We start from the raw sequence: 15,930 nt of genomic DNA, 5'->3' as shown, positions 1-15,930 counted from the left end.
TCCTTGACGAAAGTGCCACAAACAGGAATAAAAAAAATACGACTAATGTTAGATTGTAGGTACAAATTCACTACATGTTGGTATGTAGGAAGGTAGAAGTACATACCTGTACGAGTAGTAGGTACCTACTACCTATCTTTCTACTTGTTGAGGTAACTTCAGTTGAGTCTGGTAATGAAGTACAGAAGTACCTACATAGTTACATACCTCGTTTAGAATCATGCCAAAATTGAATCGTCATTGTGAATGTCAACACAGTAGAGATTAACTAATGTTAGATTGTAGGTACAAATTCACTACATGTTGGTATGTAGGAAGGTAGAAGTACATACCTGTACGAGTAGTAGGTACCTACCTATCTTTCTACTTGTTGAGGTAACTTTAGTTAAGTAGATCTGGTAATGAAGTACAGAAGTACCTACATAGTTACATACCTCGTTTAGAATCATGCCAAAATTGAATCGTCATTGTGAATGTCAACACAGTAGAGATTGACTGTGAGTAGTTGATTCATACATATGTCTTCATTCTCAATTCCAGTGGCAAAGTTCAGAGTGAAGAAGTGAACACACGATATCCTGCTTGGATTCACAGTAGTGCCTACGACAATACCAAACCTAGTGTCATACTCATTCACGGATATGCCGGAGTTAGAAGCGACTATATGCCCGTGGCAGTGCTCCGAGATGGTAAGGTATTCCTAGCGGGTATACAGTTGAGTCTGGTAATGAAGTACAGAAGTACCTACATAGTTACATACCTCGTTTAGAATCATGCCAAAATTGAATCGTCATTGTGAAGTCAACACAGTAGAGATTGACTGTGAGTAGTTGATTCATACATATGTCTTCATTCTCAATTCCAGTGGCAAAGTTCAGAGTGAAGAAGTGAACACACGATATCCTGCTTGGATTCACAGTAGTGCCTACGACAATACCAAACCTAGTGTCATACTCATTCACGGATATGCTGGAGTTAGGAGCGACTATATGCCCGTGGCAGTGCTCCGAGATGGTAAGGTATTCCTAGCGGGTATTGGGTGATCATAAAATATGGGTCGTGGACAGGGCCGGGGATAACTCCAAAGGTGGGTGGGGCAGGGGTTTGACCCTTGTTGACTTGAACCTCAACGTGTTGGTGATGCTGCTGTTGAGGCTCTGGTTGATGTTGTGGCTGTGGGGTAGAAGTAGAACCTAACAGTGTAAGAAAATCAATGATGAATTGGAAACAATAGTGAAGGATGTACTCTGCTTCACCTTTAACACAAATAATAAATTCCTGCCTCGGTGGCGTAGGGTTCAAGAAGCTCGCCTGGTAAACAGGAGGACGTAGGTTTGATCCCAGCCTAGGCATGAAATTTTATCCTCATTTATTTGAAAATCAGACCACATATATACTAATAGTACTTGAGTAGGGACCTATCTGGTCAGACGATCCTGTATTTAAATTCTTCAAAAATCCCCCTCATTTGTCATTCCTTCCACCCATTTCTGTTGATACTACACCTTTATTATCCCTGCGAGACTGAAAGCAAATCACACACCAAGTTAACCAACAACACATAAAGTCCGGGACGGTCACCCGTGCAAAAACTAACCACGAATACCGTTGCTACACTCGGGCGATCTGGTAGGAAGTAAAAACTGATGCCACTATGGGTGTGAACAAATTCCTAATGTCGTAGGTACTTATTGTCCACTTCCTCGTAATTATATACCTACGTTAAATCTACATATCATTTCAACATGACATTGTTACGTGCCGGTTAGGCTACGGTTACACTAGATCAGATGCGTCCACACTACACGATCAAAGGATTTTGGGAGCCAGCCTAGGATTAGAAGGTATCCCGGTTTTGATTCCCGCGGATAAATATGCTAAACAGATGAGGTTCGTTTTCGGACCAGTTCGTGTTTTAGGCGATTTTGATCGACCATTGCGTAGCCGTAGACCAACGTACGTACGACATAGACTTAAAACCTAAAAATTGTAAACAGGCCTAGTAGTAGGTCCCAAGCAATGTACTTATTTGTTAGTCTTCGTAAGACTGGAATACTTCAAGTCTGATCCAATGTCACCGCAGCCTTACGAGTAGGAACTGGGATATTTGTATTTATCTTGGCTATCCCCACTGAATATTGATAAGACTCATATCATTAACCTACAGACGGTGTAGTAGCTTCACCATGCCATGGTTTTAGTTTGGTTCATCATTTATGTAACCATAATCACTCGTTACAGTCGTCACTGTAAGTCAGTTGGTTTCTTATCTTTGGAACGTACACCGATCAAATTTTGTGTAAATAACGTCGTTACCTATTTTAAAGCAATTGAGATACCTACTCGTACATACTATTAGAAAGTACGAAATTGGAATATCCAGATTTTTGTGAAAAGTTCTGAAGTTGAAAAATATATTTCATGTACCCATTCCTTCGACCTACATACCTAGATACTTCAAGACACTTCCCTACTAACTTTGAATCAATGATAAGAAAATCAGACAGTGGCGTTGGCGTGTAATGTGCCTTTTGACTATTCAGTACATCTTGGATAAACAGAAGATAACCAAAATTAATTTTACCTACCTAGATGCCTAAATTGAATTTTTCATAACTAATTATTGTGATTATTAAACATGTTATTTGGATACATAACACTTCTGGTGGCATGCTTTTATGGTAAGTAAACTTTCTGTTACCTAGTACTGAGCTTGGTACCGTAGGTACATATGTGAGGCAGGGAGAGTTCAAGGGGCTCAAGAGGATATTTTTTTTTTTTTTTTAATATTTATTTTATTTTATTTATGAAGTTTCCGTTTATTAGTTATTCGGTATAAATCTCTTAATTAAATAAATATTCAACAATTAATGGTATACCCATCCGTAAAAGCCGGAGCTTGTGCCACAGATGGGGACACATACCTAATATATGAATATACCGTTGCGTAGAATCCTTTCATATCCCGTGTTCCGTTTTCTCTTCCAGTGCACAAGGAACCTACTGCATATCTGACCCCAGTCCTCCCTACTGCTCTACGAATGGCGGAGCCCATGGAAGTCCTTTCTGTTGCGTCCCGTACCATCATGATGGAGCCCTGGAACAAATAGGCACGGGCTTCACCGAACAGAAGTAGGGGAGATCCGAGACTGACGCTAACGAAGTATTTAGACTAAATTCTACCAGCAACATGCGTGGCTGAGTAGGTATCACACCACACACCAGGCTTGCACTCCGGAGGTCCCGGGTTCGATTCCCGGCGGGGTCGAAGTTTTTTTGGGTTTGTGCTTGGATTTCGGGGTGCACTCGGCCTCGTGAGGACAATTGAGTAGCTACTTTAATCGAGTAGCGACCAGTAACGGCATTACCAGAGTAAAAAGAAAAATTATAGATATGTCAGAAATAGTAAACCAGGCTCTTAGTAATGCTGTGATATCCACAAAAACCGCGTGCTGCTGGGTTTTCCCGGTCCCACTCAGGCGATGGTCCCCACTTGAAAACTTGGGATGATGCGTATGGAAGTTAAATTCATGTGGACAATAACAAACTGTATAGCACAAACACTATTCTTTATTATACAGAATTGCAGATAAAATGAACGCATCCTTCAAATTTTCCGTAAACACTTGAAAAAAAACTTGGGATGATGCGTATGGAAGTTAAATTCATGTGGACAATAACAAACTGTATAACACAAACACTATTCTTTATACAGAATTGCAGATAAAATGAACGCATCCTTCAAATTTTCCGTAATTAATTACCTATGTATCCATTACTTTATGGTATAATAAATGACTGATAAGTACAAAGTTTTTAGAAAAGCACGTTTGCAGATAATATTTTTTCTTCTACCTCTATCTATGATGTATGATAAACAAGCTTTTATACATTTTTCCCAACCGCAAGTAGGGTAGGTACAACTCTCACACTATTTTTGTTAGTGGATGTGCCAATTTTTCAGTAGAATACTTTGGGACGAGAGCCTGAATTCTTTTTCGTTCCGAATTTTATTTTTAAAAAGAATATTTGTGATGATTATGATATGAGGATACTGATAGGTATCAAACTATGGGTATCAGTAGACACTGTATTGTAATATCATCAGCTAAATATAGAATATGGAGGCTAAAAGTAAGAAACGGGAAATTATTTAAGAGGTTTGACAGAGGGAACTATAAGTGCTAAGGTCTTATCGTCCCGAAATCGAAGAGAGAAGGAAGACAGGATAAGGGAAAACCAGCCGTTCCGAGAACGAATATTATCCCATCAGGAAAAATCCACCTTGGGTGGGAATCGAACCCGCGGCCTACCGCTTACAAGGCAGACGCTCTACCAACTAATCAAACTAGGCTGGTGTATATACTTTTGATAACGTTTAAACCTCGAAATTTTCAAGTTTATCTAAATAAGCAGGAGGTTCCAGGCTCCGTTGTGGACACACTGGTGCGAGGGTCCATGGTCGTCGTTGTGGACACGCGCTGAGTATTACGAAAGGAACATTATTTATCCTGGACCATGTTTCCCTATGCGTCTTATTTCAGACGATTAACCAACCTCAGTGGTGCAGTTGTTAACGCGTTGAATCTGGAGGTTGGTGGTTCGAGTTCAAGTCAAGTCATAAAATTTATCTAGAAGATGGATCACCTCAGGGGTACGGGAAGATCCGTGTTCAGGGCGAGGGCATGGAATCCTGGGCGGAATTCATGGGAAATAACGGGTGTATGCGAAGGTAAAACGATATAAGTTTGTTGTATTATACACCTAGATACACACATGGCCTTACCGTGTTGTATTATACACCTAGGTAGGTATATTGTACACACATGACCTTACCAGTTAGAGTGTGAATAAATAAATAAAAATCTAGGTACACAGCATAGGTAGTGCGCCAGGCCAAGTTCCGGCCTTAGTCGAAATCGAAACATCCGGCCGTTTTTTTGTCCTGTTTAAATAAGCTATACTCTACATATTATTACATGCCTAGATATAGATACAAAATTTCAAGATGGATCACCTCAGGGGTACGGGAAGATCCGTGTTCAGGGCGAGGGCATGGAATCCTGGGCGGAATTCATGGGAAATAACGGGTGTTTGCGAAGGTAAAACGATATAAGTTTGTTGTATTATACACCTAGGTACACACATGGCCTTACCGTTGTATTATACACCTAGGTAGGTATATTGTACACACATGACCTTACCGGTTAGAGTGTAAATAAAAAAATAAAAATCTAGGTACACAGCATAGGTAGTGCCGCCAGGCCAAGTTCCGGCCTTAGTCGAAATCGAAACATCCGGCCGTTTTTTGTCCTGTTTAAATTAAGCTATACACTACATATTATTACATGCCTAGATATAGATACAAAATTTCGAAGTTCCAGCTTTAACTGGAAGGATAGAAAAAAGGCCTAGCCTAGAACATAGCTTATTCTACGATCTAATGCTTGACTGATTCACAAATCGATATTACTCGTATATAGGTAAATGTAATATTCATCATGGCCTAGCCTAGAACATAGCTTATTCTACGATCTAATGCTTGACTGATTCACAAATCGATATTACTCGTATATAGGTAAATGTAATATCACTTTGTGAGCTTCATAAAGTTAGCATTACTTGTCTATCACAAGGGTTGCCCAACCTGTACTTTCAGAGACAAAATCCAAGAAAAATTTGTAGAGCTCCTAGCCAAAGCATCAGCGCGGTCCGAACTGATCAAAACTTTAAACGATGTGGACGAATCTTGCCAGTGTGGATCTCCAGGCAAAGTAATGGACGCTGAAGTTCTGCACCATGTGCTTAAAGCTCCGGCCAATCAAAGAGTGTTCTACGGTCAAGGTGAGAAAACATCTCCACTAAAAGTTGTGACTTTGTCTGAAAGACATTCAAGGGAATCAAGCTAAAAAATTTCTGGTCCATAGTGTGATATCCACAAAAACCGCGTGCTGCTGGGTTTTCCCGGTCCCACTCAGGCGATGGTCCCCACTTGAAAACTTGGGATGATGCGTACCTATGGAAGTTAAATTCATGTGGACAATAACAAACTGTATAACACAAACACTATTCTTTATACAGAATTGCAGATAAAATGAACGCATCCTTCAAATTTTCCGTAATTGGTCCATGGGAAAATTAGAGGAATGGTGTGGAAGTGGAAAAGAAAAGTGAATGGAAAAGAACTAGTGTAAATAATGTCAAAATGTAATAAAATGCTAAATTTAGAAGATAGTGGAGATTGCAGCCGTTAAATATTTCAGTAGTTTTGACATCTCCACCATTTTTGTTATTTGAGCATCTCCACTACAAGAAAAGTGAATGGAAAAGAACTAGTGTAAATAATGTCAAAATGTAAAATGCTAAAATTAGAAGATAGTGGAGATTGCAGCCGTTAACTATTTCAGTAGTTTTGACATCTCCACCATTTTTGTTATTTGAGCATCTCCACTATCACTAGTTATTCTCTAGCACCCACTTTGTGTTCATTTCAGCAAACAGTGACAAGATCAAATTTCCTGACCCGAAGGATTTTCGAATAGCGATCGTCGAGTCGACTAACTGTATTCATTTGAGAATTGGCTTTCTTCCAAACTATGAAATATTACCCGAGACTGTGGATGCTGAGGTGGATGTGACCTTGATTTTGGCTATCGAATTCCAAGGATGGCCGCGGACCACGGATTTTCCATCGCGAATTCCACTGTCCCACATTGACGCCTTGTTTTTCCAGAACATGGCTACTACGGTAAGATCTATCTCAACTATTTTCTTTCATTGTTACGAGTTCGCGGGTTTGACGTGTTCGAAAGGAATAAAAGATTTGTTAACAACAAGGCGATTAAGAAGCGATTAATATCATTCTTTAAAATTTATATCTATTCCAGGGGTTTTACATGATGCCCGCCGTTCCTCATCCCACAGTCCGTTGTGACGATCGCAAGCTGTGTTGGCAGTTTCGCTTCCCTGTTGCTGAATCCATGATGATGACCAACTATTCCAGTAACAGCCTTATCAACAAGGTCTATCGTATTCTAATCACCATTTTGGAAGACATCAGACGGTCTAGCACTGCAGGTCGAGTCACTAGTCGTTATATGATCAAAACAATCCTGTGGTACAGGTTAGAGAGAACGGGGGAATGCTGCCTGAATACACTGAACAAATGGAATGAAAGCTCGCTGTCTTTGCATGTTCTGCAACTAATGGACAACTTGGCAGCTGCTTTGAAGACACAGAAATATCCATCCTACTTTTTTCCGGCGTATAATCTAATAATCAACTCACCGGGTGGAGGTAAGTCTCTCATGTTGTTGTTGTTGTTGTTTACAAATGTCTGTAATATTGACCAATAAGCCATTTTCCTACTCGCATACCTACCAATACCTACTTTTCTACAATGTCATAAATTGTAAGCCTCAATTTCCATCCTACTTTTTTCCGGCGTATAATCTAATAATCAACTCACCGGGTGGAGGTAAGTCTCTCATGTTGTTGTTGTTGTTGTTGTTTACAAATGTCTGTAATATTGACCAATAAGCCATTTTCCTACTCGCATACCAATACCTACTTTTCTACAATGAGGTATTATGAAATCCTGCTCTCTATCATTGTTTGGCTTATGATCAGCAGTATCCGAAATCAGCTCAGTGATAGATGAACCGTTTTAGCATAGTTGTGGAAACAGAGTTTTTCCTACCTAGGTATTTCTTGTGAGACGAATGGATTTTTCAATATCAAACAAAACGAATTAAGGTCGGCACTTTTGTGCTTTGAAGGACAAAGTGAAGTGAAAATCTTTTCGTGTAACTTTCGCGTAAGTTTGGACCCTCGTTAACACAACAGTGCGGAGATGTAATCTTTGATAACTAAATATACCTATGTACCTATAGAAGTAGGTCAATGGTTTTTTTTTTTTTCCTGATATAAATCGGTGATTTACATAGGATTTACATTGGATCATGGGCTGTACCTACAGTAATGAAATGGGCCCGGATAAGGGGGTTCTATTGGAATCTTGTGACATCCGATTTTCCGAACTCCAGTTGGAGACTATCAACAAACATTTGCACGATGTCTATCTGAAAAAGTGTGGTAAGTTTTAATTTTATCTATTTATCATTCTAATCATTATTTAATTAGCTACCTAGCTGATTAAAGTCCAAAGAAAAAAAAATAGAAAGTAAAAAGCGAGGTGATATAAATTAATAAATAATGAAAAACACGGATTAACGTCGCTTCGGGTTCGCATCATACCCGCGTTGGAATGGAAAATACTTGCGCCTTTTTTTACCAAGTGCTATCTGAAATATGTGTTATGATCCTCTTTTTTTGACATATTTTTTCTCTAGTGTTTTTCAACTGTTGTTTTTCTCTCTAAAAATTACATATACGTAATGCTATATCAACGAAGACGAGCTCTTACGCAATACTACATACGTACTACCTACATAGTAGGTACAGTATTTTTCTCTCTCTCACACAACACTCACACAATATTATTACTTTTGAAGTTTCAATTGTCCTCTTTCCTTCTCCGTTCTATCGCAAATGAATTCAACTTGTTCTATTGTATTCGCTCACTCCGTAGGTACAGTACATACTACCTACATACAATCATTCATTCCATAAGAAGCACACACAGATTCTCAGAGAATACACACACAAGGAATTTTATGCATGTTGAATTTTGGAACTTTTCCAAAAGCTGTGAGGTTAATGTTTTACACTCGCGCTCTATTATGCTTGTAAATTTTTCTGGGGAAACTTTTCATCTCCCACAAAAAGAACAACACATTTTATGAAACACCTTATTTTCTTTTTGAGAAAGAAGCAAATGTATTACTTTGCACACCATTATGTTCGAGGGAGAAGAATGTATTTAACACCTTCTGACTAACTGATGTGTTTATCAGAAGAATTCAGAAAGTATGTGGTAAATATGTGATAATACAGCTACAAGTACCTGATGTGTTTATCAGAAGAATTCAGAAAGTATGTGGTAAATATGTGATAATACAGCTACAAGTCTCCAAAACTATTCTCTTTCTCCAGCTTTTTCCTTTTATTTTTAGTTGGATGTAACGAAGTTATTTCACAAACTTTTGCTTTTTTTTTTGTCTCTGTCTTTTCTTAATTCTACGTGCTCTATAATAGCTACCGACGCGCGACGTTGTTATTTCTTTCTCTCTATATTTCTTCCTTCCTTGTGAGATTCTAGTTTCTACCAATGTTCAAAAAGGTCATAGGTAGATACGCCCTACCTTTTAGGAAAATATCAATATTAACTAATATTGCAATAAGAAAGAAAGAAAGAAATAGAGAGAGAGAGAGAGAGAGAGAGAGAGAGGTATTTTTTATATGTATTTTAGGTTACCTGCCTAAATTTGTGCCTGCCTAAATTGTACGTTTCAGATGCCAATTCCAGCAATCAATATGAGGTGTTCTAGTTTCTACCAATGTTCAAAAAGGTCATAGGTAGATACGCCCTACCTTTTAGGAAAATATCAATATTAACTAATATTGCAATAATAAAGAAAGAAATAAATAAAGAGAGAGAGAGAGAGAGAGAGAGAGAGAGAGAGAGAGAGAGAGAGGTATTTTTTATATGTATTTTAGGTTACCTGCCTAGGTTACCTAGGTTACCTGCCTAAATTTGTACGTTTCAGATGCCAATTCCAGCAATCAATATGAGGTGGAGGTTATCATTGAACGACTCATTCAAAAGCTGATCAGCACAATTGGAAAAATTGACCCCCGATTTTCTTGTTCATTTCTGATTACTTCAGAACCGCAGTTTTTGAATCAGGTTGGTATCTACCCATCCATGTAACAAGCACATAAGTATAAATACAAGTGACAGTTTCATTCATTCATACATATTCACAGTACTTCCGTTTACCCATTTTGCCTGAAAGATTCGTGATGTGTTTATCAGAAGAATTCAGAAAGTATGTGGTAAAAATGTGATAATACAGCTACAAGTATGTTTTATACGTTATACCTGTAAACTGTAAATAATTTACCAGGAGCGAAATATGCCTTGAATTTTCCAGGGGTGATGCATTACACTGAAGAAGATTACATCTATGACGCGGAAATTATTTCCAATTTGGTAGCCAGGTTTTTCGAGATTTCCCTCATACCCTCCCTCATTATTAACCCCAAGGATGACTCCTATTGGTGTCGCCTGGAAGATGCCCTCCTCATCAAATGGGGTCATGTGCTGGAAGAATTACTTCCATTGAGGGATGCTAGACTCATTGGCATGCGACATTATTCTCTCAGACAGGTCGATTACATTGGGGTTCTACTTCGTGGAATCCTGTCTGTGAAGTCAATGGTTTTGAACGATGTAAGTTTAAAGAGTGGTATTTTTTCTCATTTCGGAATGTTTTTATTTATTTTTATTATTATTATTTTTTTTTTTTTTTGAGGAAATAAGAGATCGCACCCTCAGAATTATAAGGTGATACCTACGTCGAAAAAAATCGATCTTTGTTTCATTACCTATCTTATCTTACTGCGACTTACCGTTCCCGAGATAGCGATAGTGATATATCTATCTTATACCGTATTAGCTCTCAAATGTCAAACTTTCAATTGGGATTTCCCAAAAGTTGGTGTTTTCGACATATCACCCATATATCTATTTGGTACGAAACTCCGAGGGTGCGAGATGCCAATGGTCAGTTTAGTTTCTCCCAAAATTTAGTTACTGAATTGAGGGAAAAAAATCTGGTGTGAACATCACACGACTTTCTATTACATTAAGTCGGACAGTTCTAAAAGTTTCACCTATTTCAGTAGTTTTGACATCTCCACCATTTTTGTTATTTGAGCATCTCCACTACCACTAGTTATTCTCTAGCACCCACTTTGTGTTCATTTCAGCAAACCGTGACAAGATCAAATTTCCTGACCCGAAGGATTTTCGAATAGCGATCGTCGAGTCGACTAACTGTATTCATTTGAGAATTGGCTTTCTTCCAAACTATGAAATATTACCCGAGACTGTGGATGCTGAGGTGGATGTGACCTTGATTTTGGCTATCGAATTCCAAGGATGGCCGCGGACCACGGATTTTCCATCGCGAATTCCACTGTCCCACATTGACGCCTTGTTTTTCCAGAACATGGCTACTACGGTAAGATCTATCTCAACTATTTTCCAATTTGTTACGAGTTCGCGGGTTTGACGGGTTCGAAAGGAATAAAAGATTTGTTAACAACAAGGTGATTAAGAAGCGATTATATTATTATTTATAATTTATTTATTCCAGGGGTTTTACATGATGCCCGCCGTTCCTCATCCCACAGTCCGTTGTGACGATCGCAAGCTGTGTTGGCAGTTTCGCTTCCCTGTTGCTGAATCCATGATGATGACCAACTATTCCAGTAACAGCCTTATCAACAAGGTCTATCGTATTCTAATCACCATTTTGGAAGACATCAGACGGTCTAGCACTGCAGGTCGAGTCACTAGTCGTTATATGATCAAAACAATCCTGTGGTACAGGTTAGAGAGAACGGGGGAATGCTGCCTGAATACACTGAACAAATGGAATGAAAGCTCGCTGTCTTTGCATGTTCTGCAACTGATGGACAACTTGGCAGCTGCTTTGAAGACACAGAAATTTCCATCCTACTTTTTTCCGGCGTATAATCTAATAATCAACTCACCGGGTGGAGGTAAGTCTCTCATGTTGTTGTTGTTTACAAATGTCTGTAATATTGACCAATAAGCCATTTTCCTACTCGCATACCAATACCAACTTTTCTACAATGTCATAAATTGTAAGCCTCTCATAAATTGTAAGGAGTACTCATGTCACAATTCACATTTTCATTATTGTTACGTGGAAAGCGAAATAAAAATTACATTGTAAGCCTCTCATAAATTGTAAGGAGTGCTCATGTCACAATTCACATTTTCATTATTGTTACGTGGAAAGCGAAATAAAAATTACATATACGTAATGCTATATCAACGAAGACGAGCTCTTACGCAATACTACATACGTACTACCTACATAGTAGGTACAGTTCGATTTCGACTAAGGCCGGAACTTGGCCTGGCGGCACTACCTATGCTGTGTACCTAGATTTTTATTTTTTTATTTACACTCTAACCGGTAAGGTCATGTGTGTACAATATACCTACCTAGGTGTATAATACAACGGTAAGGCCATGTGTGTACCTAGGTGTATAATACAACAAACTTATATCGTTTTACCTTCGCAAACACCCGTTATTTCCCATGAATTCCGCCCAGGATTCCATGCCCTCGCCCTGAACACGGATCTTCCCGTACCCCTGAGGTGATCCATCTTGCTCCACCACGTGACAATATGTCTGCGGCAAGGTATCGTCTTCATATATTGTCGGAGTGGACAACTGGTCCAGTCGGATAATGTAGGAGAAGTCATTTGTAGTGGCCATCTGGAAAAGGTATAGTACCTAGATATGTAGTGAATATTTTACCAACCTTAGTGGTGCAGTGGGTAACGCGTTGGACTTTGGATCTGGAGGTTGGTGGTTCGAGTTCAAGTCAATTCTAAAATTTATCTACTTAGGTGTAATAATTAGGGAACGATATTTGTGACAAGAATTTAAGTACGTATGCTAAACATTTTTTTTTTTTTAACGTTTCTTGATGTTTTAATAAATTAAAATAAAAAATGTTTTAAACAATAATTAGTTTTTAACATCGAGATGATCAAAAAGGAAAGACATCGAGATAGCAATGATTAATATATTAGCCTACTCTATAACATTTCAAATTCAAAGTATGTACCTAATAATATGAATATTTTTTAAAGAGTGTTGATAGAAAGACTTGTAACAAAGGAGGTCTTATCGTCCCAAAATTGAAGAGAAAATAAGAACAGGATAGCATAAACAGTACGCATGTGATGAGGGGGAACAAGCTGGGCCCGTCCCTCCGGGAATTTTTTAGCCCGTAGTTTATTCGATCGTGGTTAAAGAAAATCAGTACCTATGTATATGTACCTACCTAATTTGTTTAATATTCAGTTTATTATTATCATTGATTTGATTTTTGATTTTACTATCATGTAATGATTTAAAATCAAAACTAGAGCCCGTTCTCCCTTTAAGTCACCCATCCATTTATTGGCCTTACTCGGCGTAGCTTAACATAGGTGACGCTAAAGTTTCAACATATAGGTCGACCAGGTTTGGACAAGTCCTTCTATGTCTATGGGAACAGACAGACACACCTAAAGTTTCAATATATAGGTCGACCAGGTTTGGACAAGTCCTTCTATGGGAACAGACAGACACACAGACAGACGACATCGAAGCGAATACAATAGTCCGTCCCTTATACCTTTTTATTACTATCGTAATAATAAAGGAAGGACGGACTAAAAATCACGTGGAATCTTTCAGACAAAATGGGTAAACGGAAGTACTGGTGAAACAAAATCTTCATGAACAAAGATGACAAGGATAGCATCACTCAGGATATTGTCTATCTTCTCAACGTCCTGTCTGAACAAGCCAAGCAAAGTTACACGCTCCGGAAACAGACTATGACGAAGGATAAGAAAACCGTGCGTTTGAAATCATTTGACCTGTCATTCGCTACACTGCTCGATGACGTGAAGGCAGATCTTATATGTACCGTATTAGCTCTCAAATGTCAAACTTTCAATTGGGATTTCCCAAAAGTTGGTGTTTTCGACATATCACCCATATATCTATTTGGTACGAAACTCCGAGGGTGCGAGATGCCAATGGTCAGTTTAGTTTCTCCCAAAATTTAGTTACTGAATTGAGGGAAAAAAATATCTAAATAAAATAAACTTACAATGAAAGCATTTTCAATTTTCCTACGGGTTAAGATATCTGTTTGGTACAATGCTATGATTTCAGTCAGCCGCCGGGGGTTGGTACGATAAAGAAATCAACAAAATCTTCATGAACAAAGATGACAAGGATAGCATCACTCAGGATATTGTCTATCTTCTCAACGTCCTGTCTGAACAAGCCAAGCACAGTTACTCGCTCCGGAAACAGACTATGACGAAGGATAAGAAAACCGTGCGTTTGAAATCATTTGACCTGTCGTTCGCTACACTGCTCGATGACGTGAAGGCAGACTTGAAAAAGGTCCACTTTGATTTTACGAATGACCAGATTTTGGTGTACTATATTTTAAAATGGCTTTATCGAGGTAAGTTGTGAAAGTCTTGCCTTTTTTCTTATCAAAAGTAAAAACGCTGCTAGTGTAGCAAGAGTTCATGAACATACTGTAGTTCGGTAGTCCTAACACTGCGGCCCAAACATTTTGGCCGAGCCTAGTTAAAGGTCAGTTTATCGAGGTAAGTTGTGAAAGTCTTGCCTTTTTTCTTATCAAAAGTAAAAACGCTGCTAGTGTAGCAAGAGTTCATGAACATACTGTAATTCGGTAGTCCTAATCCTAACACTGCGGCCCAAACATTTTGGCCGAGCCTAGTTAAAGGTCAGTAATATTGTGTAGTCCTGCACCTAAAAGATAAGGAGTGAGGACGTTCCAATCTAAGAACCTCATCGGACTCTATGAATATGTATGACCTGAACCTTCAGCATGTGGGATTCAGAGGGTTATTTCAAAAGGAAAATCCTTTGACATCGGGATGGAGATGAAAAGCGTACATTATTAGGTAGGTATGTAGGTACATACGAGTATAAAGCTTGGACTTGCTATGACCATATATGAAAATTCAATGATGCTGTTGTGCTCTTGAATTTTAAAGGGAATATGAGACATTTTTGTATCCTTGTCACTTATTGATCTCGAAATGTCAAGGGAGCAAAGTCCCCCACATAAATTTCTCAGGTTCTTGCTTGCACAATTTTACGCTTCTTTACCTCTCATGTGGGATTCAGAGGGTTATTTCAAAAGGAAAATCCTTTGACATTGGGATGGAGATGAAAAGCGTACATTATTAGGTAGGTATGTACATACGAGTATAAAGCTTGGACTTGCTATGACCATATGAAAATTCAATGATGCTGTTGTGCTCTTGAATTTTAAAGGGAATATGAGACATTTTTGTATCCTTGTCACTTTTATTGATCTCGAAATGTCAAGGGAGCAAGGTTAAAGCTTGGACTTGCTATGACCATATGAAAATTCAATGATGCTGTTGTGCTCTTGAATTTTAAAGGGAATATGAGACATTTTTGTATTCTTGTCACTTTTATTGATCTCGAAATGTCAAGGGAGCAAAGTCCCCCCACATAAATTTCTCAGGTTCTTGCTTGCACAATTTTACGCTTCTTTACCTCCGATGTCATATACCATGATAATTGTGTCAATCCCATAGTACAGATAGGTAAGTACCTATATGAACAAAAACTCTTTCTTCCAGGACTGGAAGTCGAAACAAGTTCGTTCACTTTTTGTTCACAGGTTCTGAGCGTGATGGGAAATTTCTGGAGCCCGTACTGAAACCTTATCTAATCAAGTTATACATCGCTAGTCATGAGTGCAACTGGTTTTTGGAAGAATGGAAAGCCAGGATGAACAAGGACGAAATGTATGCCTTGAGGAAGTACTGTCATCTGGTTGTCAAAGAACAAGTGAACACTTCGGATGGACTATTGGACTGTGTGAATAAAGGTGAGGCATTTGGAACTGTAGATAAAATAGATTTGGACTGATCCACTGATGAAAACCTGTGGAAAACAGCGATGAACAGAAGTATAGTGATATTTATTAAGTAGATAAAATAGATTTGGACTGATCCACTGATGAAAACCTGTGGAAAACAGCGATGAACAGAAGTATAGTGATATTTATTAAAAAAAGACGGTGACATTCAGCTATAGCAAAGTAGCTTCATAGGCACTTGATATGCAGGCAGAGAATACCTACATAGGATAAATTTTAAAGTAGAAGATTTATCGAAGTAAATTGT

The 15,930-nt window shown here is 38.5% G+C and overlaps 1 protein-coding gene across 1 annotated transcript; it reads left to right on the top strand.

Annotated features, from left to right (window-relative positions):
* Positions 1-4,121: 4,121 nt before the first annotated feature.
* Positions 4,122-15,695, top strand: LOC113468483. Its single transcript, XM_026825436.1, has 8 exons — positions 4,122-4,134; positions 4,639-4,732; positions 5,660-5,844; positions 6,495-6,748; positions 6,888-7,296; positions 10,056-10,354; positions 13,901-14,201; positions 15,423-15,695. Exons 1-8 carry the CDS (start codon positions 4,122-4,124, stop codon positions 15,671-15,673), a joined length of 1,806 nt encoding a protein of 601 aa, XP_026681237.1. The 3' UTR covers positions 15,674-15,695.
* Positions 15,696-15,930: the final 235 nt, after the last annotated feature.

This window comes from Diaphorina citri, unplaced genomic scaffold, assembly GCF_000475195.1.
Source record: "Diaphorina citri unplaced genomic scaffold, Diaci psyllid genome assembly version 1.1 scaffold750, whole genome shotgun sequence".
Classification (NCBI taxonomy): Eukaryota; Metazoa; Arthropoda; class Insecta; order Hemiptera; family Psyllidae; genus Diaphorina; species Diaphorina citri.
The sequence above is the reverse complement of the archived record's forward strand: the minus strand, read 5'-3'. Positions and strand labels throughout refer to the sequence as shown.